Source organism: Carlito syrichta, unplaced genomic scaffold (assembly GCF_000164805.1).
Source record: "Carlito syrichta isolate Samal-C Ts95f unplaced genomic scaffold, Tarsius_syrichta-2.0.1 Scaffold308583, whole genome shotgun sequence".
Taxonomy (NCBI): domain Eukaryota; kingdom Metazoa; phylum Chordata; class Mammalia; order Primates; family Tarsiidae; genus Carlito; species Carlito syrichta.
In genome coordinates this window covers 455,857-477,007 of record NW_007252679.1, presented here as the reverse complement: position 1 = coordinate 477,007, position 21,151 = coordinate 455,857, and the positions used below count along the sequence as shown (strand labels likewise).

The 21,151-nt window shown below is 38.3% G+C and overlaps 1 protein-coding gene across 1 annotated transcript in view; it reads right to left on the bottom strand.

Moving 5' to 3' along the window:
- Positions 1 to 20,738, bottom strand: part of CFI (complement factor I) — a 45,204-nt gene extending 24,466 nt beyond the window's left edge. Inside the window, exons 1-3 of the mRNA XM_021716253.1 lie at positions 20,494 to 20,738; positions 4,675 to 4,954; positions 2,465 to 2,615 (exon numbers count right to left, since the gene is read on the bottom strand). Coding sequence (XP_021571928.1) covers positions 2,465 to 2,615; positions 4,675 to 4,954; positions 20,494 to 20,550 — 488 coding nt within the window. The 5' untranslated portion in view covers positions 20,551 to 20,738. The remainder of the gene's footprint in view (positions 1 to 2,464; positions 2,616 to 4,674; positions 4,955 to 20,493) is intronic.
- Positions 20,739 to 21,151: the final 413 nt, after the last annotated feature.

The window sequence follows — 21,151 nt, the reverse complement described above, 5'->3', positions numbered from 1 at the left end:
CCACTGCACTCTAGCCTGGGTGACACAGTGAGATTCCAACCCCCTCCCCACAAAAAGAATAAAAGGCAAAAAGAGAACAGGAGGGCATTTTTAATTATTTCAGATCCACAAGATCTGAAACAGTGAGGAAGCTGTGCCATGAGAACAAGAAAAAGTCATTTGGGGGCAATCTTTTAGGTAAATAATCTGAAAAGTCTATCAACTCAAACATGTCTAAAAATACTATATAAAACAAAATACATTCCCTCAGTGAGCAATTAAGGAAGTAAGGGAACTCTGCACTGGCTAAAATCAGAGAATTCTGTTCATGAGTTTATGCAAAATATGATGAGGAGTGGAATCCTGAGCTATCGGAGCTGGTGAGAATTTACCAGGAGGTTGAACCATAAGGTGCAGGTCACAGATGTGGAAAGTTGAACTCTCCTGTGGCTCCATTTAACAATAAGAGACTCTCACTAATAAACGACTAGCAGATGTGGTTTAAGAAGAAGAAAGCTGAATCCAGAATGAAGGAGTGAGATACAAGAAGAACAAAACAAGGAGCTGGTAAACATTAAAGTAAATGCAAGTAAGCATCGACTTAACAGTAATAGTAATTGCTTCTCATAAAATGATAGTGGATAACTTCTGGGGGCTTATAAAAATAAGATGGAACTCAACACTGAAAACTTTATGGGGTAACGACTTTTCTTTCTGTTAGTACTGAATAAGGTGAGAACTTCTTAAATCAAGGATTAATGGTATAAATAGAAAGGTAACCACTAAAGGAACAGAAATGTAATGTCTAATTTCCAAATCAAGTGGAAGAGGAAAAGTAGAAAGACTTTTAAAATTTTATTTTTAATAGAAATTAGAAATGAAAAAAAAAAAAAAAACACAGAAAAAGCATGGTAAATAATAAGTCCAAAACAAGGGGGAAAATAAATTTAAAAATGTAAGTACGGGGCCAGGTGCTGTGACTCACGCCTGTAATCCCAACACTTTGGCAGGCCAAGGCAGAGGATTGCTTGAGCCCAGGAGTTCAAGACCAGTTTGGGAACATGGCGAGACCTTGTCTCTACAATAAATCAAAAACTTAGTTGGGTGTGGTGGCACATACGTATAACCCCAACTACTTGGGAGGCTGAGGTGGAAGGATTGCCCGAGCCCAGCAGATAGCTGTTGGGCAAGCCACTGTCCTCCATCTTGGGCGACAGAGTGAGACTACGACTCACACACACACAAAAGTAATCACAATCAAGTAAATGGATTAAACTCTTCAGTTAACAGTGACTGTCATAGTGAATTTTTAAAAACTAGGTATGTGCTGTTTATAAAAAATATGGTTAAAATATAAAGATATAGAGTAAAGAAACGGGAAAAAGATTTGAACAAAGCAGTTAACAACCTTGCTAATTCTAATGGATAACATATCTATTACATAGAACCCTGCACATGGAAAAATTTAAAAACAGTCACAAAGTAAATCTCAACAAATATTGAAAATAATTGTCATCTTACATATTCTCTGACCACATGCGATTAAATAGAAAATCAATAACAAAACGTTAATCAAGAGCAAATGGATATATTCCTTAGTAAACTAAACAAAGAAACTTCTCAGTTCCATTTGGCTCCAAAAGAAGAAATTATATTAAATATGACTTCTAGAGTTTTATGGCATGCAGATGAAGCATTACCTAGAGGGAAATTTTTACCTTAAATGTTTATGTTAGGAAAGGAAGAAAAATTGAAAACTGTTGAGTTAAGCATTTAACTCAAGAAGAAATACAATAGGGAAAAGAAGGGAGATTCAAAGATAATAGCAAAGATTAATGCAGTAGAACATAAAGAGACAAGAGACCCTTTACAAATACAAAAGTAATAAAGATAAACCTCTATATTACAGTGGTCCCCAACCTTTTTGGCAGCAGAGTCTGGTTTGGTAGAAGATAATTTTTCTAACGGGGTGTTGGGGTGGGGAGGAATCAGACATAAGGCTCTTACAAGGAAGTGCAACCTAGATCCCGCGCATGCGCGTTTCGCGATAACGTTCGGGCTCCCATGAGAATCTAATGCTGCTGCTAATCCGACAGCAGACGGAGCTCGTCTGACCTGCGCTCATGGGCTACGGGGCCCAGTTCCTAGCAGGTACTGGTTTACAGACCGGGGGTTGGAGACTCTGCACAAGGTTGATCAAGAGAAAAAGAGAAAAGGCATAATGTTTAGGTGTGGCTCTCAGAATCACCAAATGATTCACCTTGTCCGGATGCTTCCACAAACTGACACATGCTCTGTGATCAGCCAGGTTCTAAGTCCTAGGCAAACACCAACACATTTCATCCTCATAACAATGCAGTGAGGCAGTTAATTTTCTCAGGTTACATACAAGGAAATTGAAGCACAAAAAGATTAGGCAACCAGAAAGCAAACAGTTGGATCAATGAAATCAACCCAGAGAAAATCCACGGATACAAGCACTCACTGTTGAAATCCAAGTTCAAAGCAGGCCACGTTGGCCTCCCTTATGCTCCAGCTGCTTTTACATATGTTCATTGTCTTCTGTTGGTCCACAAGTTTTACTTCAACAATTCCCTCTGAAGTATCTCCATACTTCAGGGAAACACTAAATTTTCCTAAAATAAAGAAAAAACAAAATAACAAGCAATAGTTAAATTTTTACTTTTTTCCTTAATTAAAAGTCTTTAATAAAATATATAATTGCAAGTTAACTTTGGACACCATGACGATTTTAACAAATAATAGAAAGCAATTATTATTTTGAGTAGGGGGTCTCACTATGTCATGATCACAGCTTTCTGCAGCCTTGACCTCCTGGATTCAGACAATCCTCCCACTTTAGCCACCTGAGTAGCTGGCACTGTAGGCATGTGACACTATACCAGGCTCTCTCTCTCTCTTTTTTTTTTTTCTGTGTAGAGATGAGGTCTCTCTAGGTTGCCAAGGATGACCTCAAACTCCTGGGCTCAAGCAATTCTCCTACCTTGGCCTCCCAAAGTGCTGGGATTACAGGTTACAGGTGTGAACCACAATGCCTGACCAGTAAGCATTTATGTGTCGGTGGCTGTGCTATGCAGTCCTATAGAAGATCATTAAATCCTCACATCAACCCCATGAAGATTAAGCCTGTGTTTATCCCCATATTTACACATAAGGAACTTAAGTGTAGAGGTTACTAGCCCAAGCAGTAAAACCAGGAATTGGAACTATTGATCTTACTTGAGAGTCAACGCTCTTAAAAGTAAGCCAGTTAGGCCAGTCATGATGGCTCATAATTGTAAATCCTAGCAGACATGGTGAGGCCAATGTGAGAGGCCAAGGTGAGAGGATTGCTTGAGCCCAGGAGTTTGAGACCAGCCAGGTTTATGTATGCTCATATATTTAAGGCATTTAATTCCCCAAGAGAAGACATATCTGACACTGACAACATAACCTCCACTTTCCACCTCTCAAATATGTGATAGCAATGAGTTAAATGGGGAGCTTTGGCTCTGCTTTTCCACAGTATCTCAACATCTTACCTTAGCATCTTGAAAAGATACAGGCTACTGTAAGCTGGTGCGTGTCATGGTGCCTTTAAAAAGAATGTTTTAAGCATTCTCAAGGTCCCAAAGTGTCTGTGAAAACCTGACATCGGAAGACAATGAGTCGAGATTTGCTGTCATGGTTAAAATTTAATGAGCACTTTCTGAACACCAAGCACTGTGTGAAGAGCTTTGCATACATCGTTCTATTTGATTTTCACAAGAATCTTCCAACTTAGGGGTCCAGAGAGGTTGTAGCTTGTCTATAACCAAGGTGGGTTTTGGAGGTGCTTGAAACTCAATCTGACTGATAGGGAGATCCCTAGTCTTTTTTATTTTAATTTTCCTTTTTGAGACAAGGTCTTCGTATGTTGCCAAGGCTGTTCTTGAACTCCTGGGTTCAAGTGGTTCTTCCACCTTGGCCTCCCAAAATGCTGGGATTACAGGCGTGAGCCACTACACCTGGTGAGATCCCTAGTCTTAACCCTACTAATCCAAATGTAAAGGCCTTGGACTCCTCATTACATTAGGCACCTGGAGGAAGTATAGACAGGCTCTCTGGTCTGACTGGTGAGGTTTGCTAGGTTGGAGTATGTCCCAGGTGGGCAGTGACTCAAGTGCCTGTTAGATAATAAGGGATCAGGGTGGGGGAGAGGGATAGGGGTTGAGGGGACAGATGTTGGAAGAATTTATTGAGGCTGGTGGTCCAAAGGAGGGGCCCAAGGCCTAATTAGCATGTATGTCATTACCAATCTCGGGTGAAAACTTTTCCTCTGGGTTCTGAACCAACTCAGTGGCCCTGAGAATCATTCTTTAGACCAAGTAGAAGTGAGGGTGAAGACAATTCTTAAGGGCTGGGCAGCAAAGCATGGCAGGGCACTGAGGGGAAGGCCTGGCCTCAGCGTCCTGTGCCCTGCACTCAAAGGCTGGCTGGACTCTAGAGACTCCTAGTTGCTTTAATGATCACCCCAATTACTCTCAAGGATCTAGAGAAGAATTTTGGGGTTGTCATCATAACGTTTCCCAGGGACGCATTTCCTAATAGAAAACAGGGCATACAGTTGCCCCTTTGCATCAGAGAAAACTCGGCTTTTCCTAGTATGCCATACAGTTACCCTCTTGTGTCACACGAGAACTCGGTTTTTCCCACCTTCGGCTGTACATCTTCCACTATTTAAAAACTTTGTCTCTGGGCGAAGACATTCCAGACTCTTTTGTTGACAGTATGTTGGGTAGCTTTTCCCGGTAGTTGCACACACCACTGTTCCATTCTTTGGGCACTGATACGGGAGTTTACACACACAGGTCCCATCCACGCATCTCTGCCATGGCTGGCAGAAGACTTTAGTGCAGGAGAGGCGTGTGTATTTTTTCTCTAAGCACTTTTTCTCCAACAGATCCTCTTGAGGTATGGCTGATGTTAAAGTGAGCTGTGAAACGCAAAAGAAACATTAGCAACAAACTCAAGTCTCCTGCTTGAAGATGAGTCAGACCCACCCAGCAGTCCAGGCAAGGGTGATGTGGTCTGGTGGCTTTCAGAATCAGACAAAGCTGGTTTTTAGTCTTAGTTTGGGCACTTACAGTTATATGGCCTGGGGCTTGTGACTCTGCTGAAATGTGAATTTTCTCATCTGTAAAACGGAGATAACATCTCCAATTTTGCGTGATTAGAAGTCATATGCGTGTAATGGTTGTGAGGTACCCGGCATGAAATTCATGGGAGCCATTTTTTATCCCAAGGCATTAGTTTATGTTAATAAAATTCGGCTTTTGGAGAAATCAGTGAATCTCAGCAATCATGTTAAGTAAAGAGTAGCAAACTTAGTGCTGCATATAGTTTACAGAATGAATTGATGCATGAAACTTATTAATTCTATTATTAAATACAAAACCTTTTATTAAACTCTTAGACATGCACAATCCTGCTAAAGTGAATATGACATGGAATAAAAGGAGGTGAGGAATAAAGAGGCAAGAGAAATAAAAGTTCCCTGCCCTGAGGAGCACACCAACCTGAAGAGAGACAAGCAAGCGTAGTGACAATTTCCCTGATAGACACAGGCCGGGGATGTCCATAGGACATCTCTGAGCATGACTAGGAGCCAAGGGAACATTTCCAGGAGGAGCTGATATCTGGGCGGAATTCTGATGGGGAGACTCAGCTGACAAAGGCAGTCGTGGGTAGGGACTCCAGGCAGGACTGTAAGAAAGACAGCAGTGATTCTGAGGCTGGAGAATAGAGCGAGCGGGTGGCAGGAAATGAGGGAGCAGGTCCTGAGGGAGCCTCTGAGCGACTTGAAGCAGATTTGCGTTTTAGGAAGATCTTTCTGGAGATCGGATGAGACAGGTCAGAGGCCAATTAGATCTGCAGGAATCCAGAGGCAATAGCATGAGTGCTGGGAACAGGATAGTTAGGCCAAAGTCTATATGTGGAGAGCCGCTGCTCTCTCCCTGTCCCCTAGTGGCTTCTTCTGGAGGGTGGGCCTCCTGTCCTCTAGTCTCCTCTGCTCCCAGCAGTGAGTGCCCCTCTCCTTCCACAGAAACCTGCGGTAACAAACAGCAACGAGAAAATGACAGAGACGAATCGCTCAGTCTAAAAAAAACCCTGTTATGAAGACTGACAAAGACAAGCTCATTAAACCCATGCAAGAACTGCAAATGCAAAAGTCATCCTCTCCAATAGGCTTTTCAATAAACATTATAAATAGTCATAGAAACAAGAACACTGGACAAATTGGTCGTTCTGTAAACTGCCTTTTGACACAGTGATCTAGAATGAAATCTGCCAGTTACACACTTTTATGGTTCCACAGATCTCTTTTTACCACATATTAGAGTTGGAATTTTTATAATGATTTCTCTCTTGTATCTTCCACTGACCAGCTTGTTAGCGCTGACAGTAGAGATCTGTTGTGTATCACCTTTATTTGTTTGTATACTTATTTATTTATTGAATCAGCGTCTCACTCTGTCAGGCTGGAGTGTGGTAGTATGATCACGGCTCATGGGAGCCTCATCCTAGCGGGCTCAGGCAATCCTTCCATCTCAGCCTCTTGAGTAGCTGGGACTACAGATGTGTACCATCACGTCCAGCTAATTTATTTATTTATTTTTTTGATAGAGAAGAGGTCTCACTATGTAGCTCAGGCTGGTCTTAAGCTCTTGGGCTCAAGCAGTTCTCCCACCGTAGCCTCCCAAAGTGTTGGGATTACAGGTGTAAGCCACCACACCCGGCCTTGTATCACCTTTATGTTGAAAGAGCAATACTCTTGTTGGGTACAAGTAGAAAGCAACTTGATTCTCTTTCACTTTTATACTTTTAAATGGACCTGTGGTCTAATTTCTCCTTTATCTTTGGATAAAATCTTTGGATAAAAACTTGGGCCAGTGTCATAACTTTTTCAGGCACTCTTGTTAAGAGGGCCAGTGTGGCTGGAAGGGAATAAATAACAGGGAGAATAAGAGGAGATGAGTCAGAGAATTGGAGGGAGGGTGATGGATCTTGTGGGAACTTGCTGACTACCATAAATAACTTAGCTTATTTTCTGAATGAATCATAATGCCATTGGAGGGTGTAAACCCTCCAACATCTCTAACATTTGGAGGTTGAGCAGATGATGAAGAACTAGTAAAGGAGACAGAGAATACATGGTCAGTAAAATCAAAGACCAGTAAATGTCAAATGGTGGCACAGAAGAAAGAGAAGGACGGAGTAGCCAGCATCTGTGTCACATGCTTCTCCATGGTGACCTTGGCAAGTGTAATGTTGGTGAAATGGTGGAAATTCAAGCCTCAATGAACTCAAGAAAGGATGGAAAGAGAGAAATTGAGCATAGCAAAGGTTTCAGAGTTTAGATGTACAGGAGCACAGAGAGATGGAGTGGGAGTCGGAGGTGGCTATAGGGTTAGAGGAGTTTTATTTTACGATAGAGGATCATCTATGAGCTTGATGAAGGAACATTATGTGACCTAGTTTTAGCTGATGCAAGCCCCACAAATTGACAAGTGACTTAAAGAGGTACTGGCTGAGAAGTGAATTCTGAATTGAAAATGATGCCAGATGTAACACCGGTGAACTAGAAAATGGTAGAATCTACACTTCTAGAGCCAGTAGAAGCTGTTCACCACCCACACTGTGGGATTAAAAACAATGAAAAGTAAATCCAATGTGACAAGAAGTCTGCTCTCCCCCTAAATCAGCAGAATGAAAAAGAAATATATAGACTTGCATCTGGTATCATTAGTGAAGAACCTCTCCCTGTGTGTTTGTTGTGTATGTTCCTCTTTGTGAGCTATCTTTTCCAGCTAAGATGCTATTAAAACCCAGTGAAAATTTTCAGAAATAATGAAGTGTGATTGATGACATTATTCCATGAAAGATTATTATCAGGTCAAAATTACTATTAAAATATTATTTATGCATTTAACATGTTCTTGAGTTGCATTTATTTGTATAGCAGTGCATTTATTATTTATAAATAAATATATTCACAAATACCAGGTGCATGTGCTCAAAAATTTATAGGAATTATTACTGCAGTCTAGTCATCTACAAAACATGATTCTATCTCCCTTAGCTGCCACTGTTTCTTTGTGTATATGAACTTAAAAAGAAAATCTATCCTTGGTATTTGTAATAATGTAGCAATTATTTTTATGTGAAGTTTACCATTTAAAAAAAAAATCTAGGCAGGAGTCCAGAGAAACTTTTAGATAGATGAGTGGTCACTAGAAAACAAGAAACAAAACCACCTCCTATTCCACGTTTTATCAACCCAGTATACGGCTACTTTCTTACCTCAGAATTATTTGTCTCCTCATTTTTTCTGTTACTTCCACCTGTAACCTATAAACAAATTTAAAAAGGGAATAAACTGTGATCAAAGTAAGGAAAAGTCTACCACTTTCCCCTTCTTCTGAGTGTTATTAGAAAGTCCTCCTACTGCTATCTAGTTGTGTGATCTTGGGGCAAGTGACGTTATCTTTCTGATCCTGTTTCTTCTTTTATAAAATATTCTATAACAATAATGTCCACACAGGTTGGATTTGGTGGTTCATGCCTGTAATCCCAGCACTTTGGGAGGCCAAAGCAGGAAGATCACTTGAGCCCAGGAGTTCGAGACCAACCTAGGCAACATAATAAAACCTGAATCTTTACAAAAAATTAAAAAAAAAAAATTAGCTGGGCTTGGCGGTGTGCACCTGTAACCCCAGCTACTTGCGAGGTTGAGAGGGAGGATCATTTGAGTTCAAGAGATCGAGGTTGCAGTGAGCCAGGATTGTGGCATTGCACCAGTCTAGGTGACAGAGTGAAACCCTGTCTCAAACAAGCAAAACGTTCACACAGAGCTTGATTGCATACAGCTACTATTCTTCTACCCTCATTTTATCGCAGTCTTTTGTTGTGCCTCTTCCTGGGGGCAGGGTGTATTTCCTTATCCTTTGAGAGATGCTTAGGCAGTACTTGGGCAACTGGATTTGACCTTGTGTTTCTTTGCCATAGCTATAAGAAAACTCGACATAGTACAGGCATGAAAAGAAGAGTCTCTCTGCTGAACCCAGCATTGATCAGCTAATTCCCAGCTCACCTATAGACTTGTACACTAGATAAAGTTGTATGCCATTGAGATTTTGCGGTGCTTTTATTATTATGGCATTAACCAACTGGTACAATGATTATTTTCCTGGCAAACAGTGAGAAAAAAATAAACAAAAAACAAAAAAGTTTCCAAAAGAGTCAATAATACAAATGTTGTCTTTCTTCCAGAAGTGAATAGCAATTTGGATGCCAAGAGTTAACAACCATAATCAAAAACTTTTCCATTGAGGAGCTTTAGGCCCCCCATGGCCTTAATTTCTCGCCATCAAGTCTTCACTAGCAATTTTTTTCTCCTTTTTTTTCTTTTTCTCTCCTTGGAGTTGCCCATCTTGTATCACACCTGAAAGCAGTCCTGTTTCTGAGATAAAGCCATGCCCCAGACACACCCAACTCCTTAACCAGCAACAAGTCTATTCACATTAAAAAACGGTTAGGGAGAGAATGTTTTTCTATCAACATCTAGCAATGAATTGCTTCAATTCGCCTAAGAAATTTGTTAAGGCCTTTTGTTTTTTATTTTTGAGTCAAGGTCTCACTCTGTCGCTTAGGCATAAGCATGGTTCACCGCAGTCTCAAACTCCTGGTCTCAAGAGATCTTTTCACCTCAGCCTCCTGAATAACTGGGACTACAGGAGCATGCCACCATGCCTAGCTAATTTTTTGATTTTTTTTCTTTCTTTCTTTCTTTTTTTTTTTTAATAGAGATAAGGTCTCACAATGTTGCCCAGGCTGGTCTTGAATTCCTGGCCATAAGCTATCATCCCCCTACCTCAGCCTTCCAAAGTGCTGGGATTACAGGCATGAGCTACTGCACCCTGTTTTTATTTTTTAAAATAAATCTCTCTTCCCAGAATCAGAATGCTTTTGGGAATTGTGGGAAGATGGCTGTATGGTGTAGACAGGCGGATGAATTCTTGTATGCTGTTCTATAGCCTCTCTAAAAGGTTAGAAATATCATTTTGTGATCGACTCAATATTTTTGTCTCAGAGATTTAAAAAAATTATTGGTTTAGTTTCTTGGTCTTGTTTTTTTCATAAACAATATCAGATGGTAAGAATTTGGTTATTTTTTTTCATTTTTAATTGATTTTTCTTGGAATAGGAAACAGAAATGTTCAAACAGGTTCAAAAAGTACCTATAAAAATTGTATTTTCCTACTTTCCTTGCCTTCTCAACCCGCTCAGGTCCCACTTCAGAGGCAACCATTTAACAGTTACTAATTTCCAGGGATTGTGAACATACATGTGAGCGCATTTTGTTACTTTCCATTTCTGCTTCCCAACATCAGCACATTTGCAGCCAGTGGCCCTATAACCAGCCCCCAAAGTGCATTTAGATTGGTTTCAATGTTTTGCCATTATAAACAATGCTGCAATGAACTTATATAATACACACCATTTCCCACATACACTAAATATCTCTGTCAGTTACATACAAAGAAGTGACATTGCTGAATCAAAGCAATGAGAAATTTTAAAACCTAGAAATAGTGGCTAATTTTTCTCTATGGATATGGTTTCAATTTGCATTTCTATCATCAATATATGAGAATGCCTAGTTTCCATACCCTTGGCCACAATGTATATATCTTATTAAACTTTTTTATCTTTGCCAATTTGATCTGTAAAAAAGGTTATCAGAGCACACTTTTACTTGTATTTTTTAATTTGCATCTTTCAATATGCTCAAATTTTAAGAGAGATTTTTCTTTCTTTCTTCACCATAAACTAGCCATAATTTTTGCTGGTGTAAATTGGATTTTCTTTCTTTCTTTTTTTTTTGTAGGAACTCTTTATATATTAAAGAAACCAGCACGTTGTCTGAAATGTGAGTTGCAAAAATTGTTTATCTATTGACAAATGGCAAGCTTAGTATATATTTCACATAGCATAGATACTTTTTAAACACCTGACTATACAACAAAGTTATTTTTAGTAAAAATTATGAAATAAAATATATTATGCAGAAAATGCAAACAGTGAACATTTTCATTTATTGAAATTTGTATATGTACTCACACCTGTAAAAAATTATAATAGAAAAATACATATTACAATACAAAGAAAAATGTGAGTTTAATATTCTAAATTACATGAATATATTTAATAAAAAAATTATACCTGTATAAAGGTCTTTTGCAGTAGTAAATAATATTATAGTAAACATATAATAATAATAACAGTTAGTAACAAATATAAAAATATATTTCATTTTAAAGATGCCATTCAAATATGATAAAATATTTCCTACATAATCTACAGTTAACACCCAGCGAACAAAACAATGCACCTCTCAGTATGCACTGTTTTACTATTTTATATTTTAAAAACAAAAACTCTAAATGGTCATCAGAATGATGAAATTGAATAACTCAATTTTGTTTCTTCATCCTTATAATCATTGTCATCACATTTAAGATTTTGAATCTGCTATTTAAATTCAGAAAATGTAATAAAGGTTTGAACAGTTTGAAGACAGTAACTGTACCTAAAGCAAGTTTTAACAATTTTAATGCATAATGTATGTGAATTTACCTATGTCAAGTCTAAATTGACAGTTGACTGAATTAACTTCCAATTATAATACAATTTCTAGTTAACAATATACATTTTTTAAAAGGTGCTCACTGGGAGTGGTGGCTCAAGTCTGTAGTCCTAGCACTTTGGAAGGCTGAAGTGGGAGAATTACTTGAGTCCAGGAGTTCAAGACCAACTTAGGCAACATAGTTAGACCTCATCTCTACAAAAAATCAAAAAATTAGCCAAGCATGGTGCTGATCAGCTACTCAGGAAGCTGAGACAGAAGGATTGCCTGAGCCCAAGAGGTCAAGGCTGTAATGAGCCATGATTGTGCCACTGCAGTCCAGCCTGGGTGACAGATTGAGACCCTGACTCAGAGAAAAAAAAAGTGCTCATTTGAAGTTTACATTTGTATTTTAAAAACATAGCAGCAACCCCAGCAACTGTTAACTGTGCTATTCAATACAATAGCCAATAATAAAATATACCTATTTCAATTTAAATTAGTTAAAATTAAATGAGAATTTTGTTTCCAGTCAATATAGAGTAAGAGGGCCTAGATTTATGCTCCAGCTTAAAACAACCAAGAAAGGAGCAAAATATAGAAAAACAATGGTTTTCAAGATACTAGACATCAGGCAATAAATGGTAGTAATCCCTGAGAGTTGAGGAAACAAAATGAACTGATCCCTACAATTGTACCATTTTATGGCCTTGAGAGAGAGTTTTCAAGATGGGGTTCAGAAAGAGGGAACTTGAGCTAAGCCCAAGGGACTCCTTGAGTTGAGGAGACAGAGCTGAGAGTCTGTGGAGACCAAAGAAGTTGTAGTTCACAGAATAAAGTACTGGAAAGAAGAAAGCTGTACATAGAACTTTGGAGCTCTGTAGAAATTCCCCTTAAAGTAATCAGCTGAGTATTCATCAGTATGCGAAGAAATTACCAGTGACTGGGGAAGAACCATTGAAAGACAATCGCTGTAACAATATCCATGCTCAAACTAGGCTGTGAATTGTGCTTGTTCTCACCACTCATACTAGATCACCCATAATTCATGGGGCATTGGGTGGAGTATTCAGAAGGATCTTGCCTCAGCGGTGTAGAATAATTAGCCCTAAATTGAACACTCTTCCAATCCTACCTAAGAAAGCTTAAAGTGCAAGGCCGGAAAGGACTAAGCTGTTTCCAAGTAATGAACTACATCCCAGAACAAAACTCAATAATATTTGTAGGAATTAAAAAAAAAAAAAAACCCTGGCATACAACAGGAAAAATTAATAATATTTAACATTTAACAAAATATACTAGGCATGCAAAAAAGTCAGAAAATATGAGAAAAAGTATTAATTAATTGAAGTGTAACCAGAATTCTAACATAGATGTTAGAATTAGCAGGCAAGGAGATGAAAATGGAAGCATAAAGGACACTCTACTAAGTGACATTATACTCAAATTGTTCAAAATCCAGTGATGAAGAGAAAATCTGTAAAAGAGCCAGAGTGCCATCATCTTACTAAACTTTGGTGTGGCCATGTGCTGTTTGAGCTATGGTTGTTGCCATGTTTCCTGGCTTTGGCTCCCTTTCCTACCCTGGAGAGGTGAATCTCCTTTCTCTTTCTCTCTCTCTCTAATTTACTTTGAAAATAAATTATATTTTCTAATCTAAAAAAAAAAAGAGCCAAAGGAAAAAGATATACTATGTGCAGAGGAACACAAATAAGGATGACATATTTCTCAAGTAAGAAGACAGTACAGCATCATTTTTAAAGTACTAAAAGAAAAATCATCAGCCCATAATTCAATACCCAGAAAAGATATAACTCAAAAATTAAGGTAAAATAACAACTTGTTAAGCATACAAAAGCTGCAAGTATTCATCAGCAGCACATCCTCACTATAATAAAACATTTAAAGTATTTTAAACAGAAGGAAAATCATGCCAGTTGGAAATCTGGAGCTACACAAAGAAATGAAGAATACTGGAAATCTTTGGGAATTTTTGGTATGGTGAGAAGTTAGCCTTTATCTCTATTTTTCACCTTTTCTTGTAGTATCATTGTCTGACTTTGGTATCAGGGTAATATTGGCCTCACATAACCATTGGAATCGTTCCCTCCTCTTCTATTTTTTCGGGAGAGTTTAAGAAGAATTACTATTAATTCATGTTATGTTTGGTAGAATTCACCATTGAGGCCACTGGCTATGGATATTTCTTTGTTGGGAAATTATTTATTTATTTTTTAATTTTTTAATTTTTTAATTTTTTTTTTTTTTTTGAGTTGGAGTCTCACTCTGTCGCCCAGACTAGAGTGCAGTGGCCGCTCCCAGCCACCGCAGCCTCGACCTGCTGGGCTCCAGCAATCCTTCCGCCTCAGCCTTCCAAGTAGCCGGAATTACGGGCATATGCTACCATGCTTGGTTGATTTTTTGATTTATTGTAGAGATGAAGTCTCGCTGCCCAGGCGGGTCTCGAACCCTTGGGCTCACTTCAGCCTCCCAAAGGCGTGGAATAAGATTCACGGTGGTTAATGCACATCACACACACACACACACACACACACACACACACACACACACACACCCCATGAAATACTATTCAGCCATGAAAATGAATGAAATAATGTCTTCTGCAGTGACTTGGAATTAGAGACCATCATCCTGACTGAAGTAATGCAGGAATGGAAAAGCAAATGCTGCATGCTCTCACTTATAAGTGGAAGCTAAACTAAGGAACTTCAAAGACATAAACATTGAAGTCTCAAATGGGGGAGGGTGGAAGTGGGGATAGGATTAAAAAATCACCTATAAGTTACAATGTGCACAGGTGGAGGTGGAGGGTACACTTAAGAGACTAAACTTCTACACCACTATACAACTCATCCATTTAACCAAAATTCATTTGTTTTCCCTAAAACTATTGAAATAAATAGGAAAAAGTTTATGGATTAAAAAATGTATATGGATAAAAGTGTATGTTGATTTAACTTTTTACTTGTTATAGGTCTGTTCAGATTTCTTTTTTAATCAGTTTTGGTATTTGTATGTTTTTAGAATTTTTTCCATTTCACTTCGGTTATCTAATTTGTTGGCACGTAATTGTATTCTCTTACTTTTTTTATTTCTGTAAGGTCAGTAATAATGTCTCCAATTTAATTTCTGATTTTATCCATTATCTGCATCTTCTTTTTTTATTCTTTGTCAATTTAGCTAAAATTTGACAATTTTGTTGCTCTTTCCAAAGAGCCAACTTTTGATTTCATTGATTTATTATATTTTGCTTGTCTCTACTCTAATATTTATTATTTCCTTCCTTCTGCTAGCTTTGGGTTTAGTTTGCTTTTCTTTTTAGTTCCTTAAGTTGTAAAGATAGGTTATCAATGTGAGATTCTTATTCTTTTAATGTAGGCATTTACTGCTATACATTTCTCCCTGATCACTGCTTTAACTGCATACCATATGTTTTGGTTTGTTGTGTTTTTGTTTCCATTCATCTTTAAGTAACCACAATTTATCTTGTGATTTCTTCTTTGACTATTGGTTGTTTAAGAATGTGTTGTTTAAGCTGGGCTCGGTGGCTCAGCCTGTAATCCCACGCCTTTGGGAGGCTGAGGTGAGTGGATTGCCTGAGCCCACAGGTTAGAGACCTGCCTGGGCAGCGAGACCTCATCTCTACAATAAATAAAAAAATCAGCCGGGCATGGTAGCCATGCCTATAATTCCGGTTACTTGGAAGGCTGAGGCGGAAGGATCGCCGGAGCCCAGCAGGTCGAGGCTGCGGTGGCCAGGAGTGGCTACTGCACTCCAGTCTGGGCGACAGAGTGAGACTCCAACTCAAAAAAAAAAGAATGTGTTGTATAATTTGCACATCTTTGTGAATTTTCCAGCACTCCTTCTATTATTGGTTTCTAGTCTTATTCCACTGTGGTTAGTAAAGATACTTTTCAAATTTCAATATTTTCAAATTTATTGAGTCTTGTTTTGTAACTTAACATATGATCTATTCTAGAGACTGTTCCACATGCTCTCGAGAAAAATGTATATTCTGCTATTATTGAGTGGAATGTTCTATTTATGTCTAGTTATTAGGTCCAGTTGGCTAATGGTGCTGTTCAAGTTCTGAGTTACTTACTGATCTTTTATCCATTACTGAAAGTAGGGTAATTGTAGCCTCCAAATATTGTTGTAGAATTCTCTATTTCTCCCTTCTATTCTATCAATGTTTGGCTTATATCTTTTGAGACTCTATTATTTGGTGCATAATGTTTTGCAGGTGATGAATATTTTATAGCATAGATTGTTGTGATATTTTCAAAGGTATATACTTATCTCTAAACTCATCAAATTAAACACATTACATAGTACAACTTATACATGTCAATCATAACTAAATGAAGTGTGTTTTTTTTTCTTAAAGATAGTTGATTAAGTCTGTCTAGTTAGTACAACATTTGTACTTCTTCAGAGACAGTTTCTGTTCATTTCTTTTGTGAATGGGCCATACTTTTTCATATCTTTGCATGCTTCACAATGTTTTGTTGAAAACTGACATTTTGAGTATTATAATGTAATTATTCTTGAAATCAGATTTTCTCCTCTGCTCAGAGTTTGTTTTTGTTGCTTGCTGTAGACTATAGCTATTTGTTTGGTACTTTTCTAAACTATTTTTGGAAAGTCTGTTCTTTATCACATGTACTCTCTGAAGTCTTTGCTCCTTTGACTTCTGTTCAGCTAGTGTTTAGACAGAGCTTTCCTTGAATGCAAGAAGAGAGAGGAAGAAAGAAAAAGAGGCAGAAAGCCAGAAAGGGGGTGGGTAGGGAGAGACACACAGAGAGAGAATCCAAACAAAACCAAACCTCTCCATCTTTGGTCTTCTCCTAGGCACTTATCCAGACCACTTGGAACTCTACCTTGGATTTCACTTCATGCTTGCACTGAACCTAGACATCAGCCAGAGGTGCATGCTTGGGTCTTCTCAGCTTTTTCTGAGCATAGGTTCTGCCCTGAGCACATGTATGACTTCCTAAACTCTCCAATATACACAGGTGCTTCTGACTGCCCCAGTTTCTGATAGGCACTCTGTTTCCCCCATGCTTTGGTGCTTTTTTGTAGACCTCCATGTAATCTTTTGCTCCAGACAGTTGAGATTGCTCATTCATCTTACAATGCCTTTGAGGAATGCCTGCTGCTTTTCTGGTCTGAGTTCCGAGTTAGATGAAACCAAAACAAGTGCCTTGGATCTGTCCTTCAGGTAGCCTCCCAGAGAGGTAAGAAAAGGCAAACACGATTCTTTTTGAATAGGGTCTTCTCTGTTCTTTCCAGTGCTAGGGACTAGGGCCCCTCACTGGCAACATGCACTGCCATCCTTCAAGACCTGGGCCACCAAACCAGAAAGGTGTGGGGGGAAGGACAAGTAGAAATGTCACAAAGCTTTCCTACCATTTTAAAATGGCCTGTTCTTTCATTAAATGTTTGCTTGGTGCTGTAAACCTTTGACTACTCTAGAGTATTCTAGAGTTGTGAAAACGTGGTCTGACAGTTTCTGCTTGGTTTTGCAGAGAAATGGGTGCTCGAATTTGCCTGCTCTGCCATTTCCACTGACATCACTCTCTGTATTGCACCTTCCCACTTCTGTACACTCTCCTTTTCCAGAATACTGTCGTCCTCCTGAACATTATCCTAGTTCTTCCTCTCCAAAATGCCACCCATATAAGCCTGAGTTTACAATACATGTTTTAGGGTAAAATAAAATCTAGGGTATCAGTTGGGGATTACATCACAGCAAGGCACTATTACAGAAGTCAATTCTGTTGTCTAAAACATTTGGCTTCCCTTTTCTTTTTTGTTTGTTTTTGAGTTGGAGTCTCACTGTGTCACTCAGGCTGGAATATAGTGGCATGATCACAGCTCACAGCAGCCTCAACTTCCTGGGCTCAAGTAATCCTTCTACCTCAGCCTCCCAGCTACCTCAGTAGCTGGGACTATAGGTGTGTGCTACGATGCCTGGCTACTTTTTCTGATTTTTTTTTTTGTAGATACAAAGTCTTGCTATGTTGCCCAGGTTGGTCTTGAACTCCTGGGATCAAGTAGTCCTCCTGCCTCGGCCTCCAAGCACTGGGATTACAGGAGTGAGCCACTGCACCTGGCCAACTGCCCTGCTCTTGAATGTCCTTTGGTCGTTACCACTCAGAAAGCCTGGTAGCCATTCCTGTGCTGTGCATCTGCTTTTCTTTCATCCTTTCTTGACTCCCCTTCCTTCTTTGTCTGAGTAAGATCAGTAAAACTATTTTTCTTATTTCACTATTCAGAGCAACTTAATTCTAGTCACAGTCACTGTCATCCATTCCAGTTGTTGACATAATTTATCTCCACATCCGTCCAAGGTGTTTTGACTTTAAAAAAGGATGGGAGAAGATATTTTTATCTCCTAGGAATAAATCTGCTTCCAGCTCTCAAAATAACAAAAGTGTCTCACAGTTGTTCACATTTTGCTTCATTTTGAAAACTTAGATATATTTTTAAACTATATGAACACATTCACATTGTCTCTATGATAAGCTCCATTTAAAAATGGTTACTTCTCAGCAAGTACAATTTTTAAAATTCCACTTTCTTTCATAAACTAATATTTTAAGAAGTTGTAAAATGTTCACAAATTTCCTTTTTTAAAATGCTGTTTCCTAGCCGGGCTCGGTGGCTCAGCCTGTAATTCCGTGCCTTTGGGAGGCTGAGGTGAGTGGATTGCCTGAGCCCGTGGATTCGAGACCCACCTGGGCAACTTGACGAGACCTCATCTCTACAATAAATAAAAAAATTAGCCGGGTGTGGTAGCGTGCGCCTGTAGTTCCAGCTACTTGGAAGGCTGAGGCGGAAGGATCACCAGAGCCCAGCAGGTTGAGGCTGCAGTGGCCGGGAGCGGCCACTGCACTCCAGTCTGGGTGACAGAGTGAGACTCCAACACACACACACACACAAAATGCTGTTTCTTAAAGAACTGAAGACAACCTTATTACTGGAAGACTGTCCAATAAAAGAAAGAGGCTCTTTTCCTTTTTCTAAGTGGATGGTATTATATTTATTTTTAAAAAATTCTTTTTGTTTCAGGAATAGAAAAAAAGTAGCTGAAATATTTTGTATTTTCAAAAAATATTTTTTCTAATTATAAAGTAATACACATTTAGTTTAATAAGAAAAAATAAAATTTCTATATGCTGAAATTCAGAAACACATAAAATACTATATAGAATCACAAGTAATCTTATTACCCAGTGAGAGCAACTGTTAACTATTTGATACATACTTTGCAAGATCTTTTTAATTGTCATAAGTATAAGGAGATGTAAGTATGCATTTATGTGTACGTGCATATACACACAGGTAGATACATATGTGTATATCTTTTTTAATTTAGCAAAAGTAAGATTGAACATAACATTATGTTCATTTATGGATGAACAATAATTTAATCAGTTTCTTACTAATGAGCATTCAGTTTGTTTTCATGTGCTCTTTATTATAAACATCACAATGATGATATATAGTTTAGAAGTTACAGCAGGGTGCAGTGGCTCATGCTTGCAATCCCAGTACTTTGGGAGGCCGAGGACAGAGGATCGCTTGAGTCTAGGAGTTCAAAACCAGCCTGGGTTACATAGTGAGATCTCATTGTTACAGAAAGTTAAAAAATAAGCTGGGTGTGGTGGTGTGTGCCTGTAGTCCCAGCTACTGGAGAGGCTGAGTTGGAAGGATTGCCTGAGCCCAGGAGGTCGGGGTTGCAGTGAACCCTGATCACGCCACTGCACTTCAGCCTGGGCAACAAAGTGGGTCGCTGAGTCAAAAAAAAAGTTATAAGAAACTTAAAGTACATAATTATGATTTCTCAAGTAGTTTTATTTAAGTATTTTCTTCTACAAGCTGGCATTAACAAAATAGTTTTTGGAATCTCATCTCAAAGCACTATGACCACCGAAGTTGGTGCTCATCAGTATATATCTAAAGTATTTTAAACATTTTTAGCCTTAATAGACAACACTCTAACTTCACTGCAACGTATCATTTCCATTTAACTTCCTTAGTAGTTCACAAGTCTTCAATGTGATCAAACAGATCTATTTATGTGGAGGAGCCTGGTGCCTTGCTGCCTTCCTAGGGTCACACTTGCTGCTGTTCCTGGCTGGAAAAACTGAAAGGCATTCATTCCTCTCTGTCACCACTGATCAAATATAATCCAGAATTACAGGTCCAGCTCAAATCCTACTGGATTACACAATCTCTTCCTGACTTCTCAGCATGAAGTGATCTGTCCTCTCCTGTGTCCTCTTTGCCATATTTGTATCATTTTTGGTAATTAAAGGTACTCTGTCTTGTAACATACCCCTTTTTTGCATTTTCGGATGTTATTTGAATCACACTTATTTCCCTGTTGGCATATTAACATCCCCTTTCCACGGCTCTACAGGGTATTAAAAGGCAATTGATGGAAGAGAACAGTTCTACTATCTTCCTAGAGCTTTACCTTCCACACAGAAAGACTTGGGAAATGTTTATTGATTTAATATGATTACATAAACTACCATCTTGTATTACTAAAATTCTTGTTCCTTTCGATGTCTATGCACACATATGCATATAAAATGAACTATTTTCTTAAAACTTTTATATCGTTATTAACAAGATATTTGTTATTGACTATATAGTAGCATTGTTAGTAACTGGATTATTAATGTTTAAGTCAAAATTACTTGTTTCATATTATTTCCTATACTTTTATGATCGTCAAAATATCTGATTGAAATAGTTTACATACGCTATTTCATGAGATTGATTGGTTTTATGAGTAAGATTGAATGACTTACCTTGCAGAAACTTAAGTAGAAGCACAAAAGTAACAGAAAAACATGAGTATGCTTCATGTTCGAGGTGTTTGGGATCTGTGCCTCTGCCGAGAATACTTTCCCACACTTGATATTCTTTTGAGATTTTAATTTTTAACCTCTGAAAAAATATTTCAAAAGAGCAAGCCTCCTAAAGAGCTTTGTACTCTTGAACTCTTAAAGAATTTGGCTAAAATCCAGAGCTTTACCGTAACTAGAACTGAAAAGTGCACTTCCCAGTAAATAACTGAAAGAGGTGGCCAATAGGAACCACGTTTCCTCCAGAAAAGATTGATTTCCTGACCCTGTTAATAAACAATGCCTCAATTCTGTTTTCCAGGGAAAATAGATGTTATATTAGAAGCAAATTCCTTATGATTTTTTCCTTTTGTAAAAGAAAATTATTTTTTCCTTAAGTTTGATGACTAGGAGACAGTAAGAATGAAAGTACTTTATTGTGAGGGCAATGCTGGATACATTATAAAATAAAAAACCATCTCCTTTACCATACATTGGTTGTGCTGCAATTAAATTATATTTTCTGAGCTCAGAAAACTTTTTGAAACAGGTATTCTTGCTCCAGTGCCAACTAGAGTGTGGGATTCATTTGTATTTTTGACATAAATTTGTGACAGCAGAA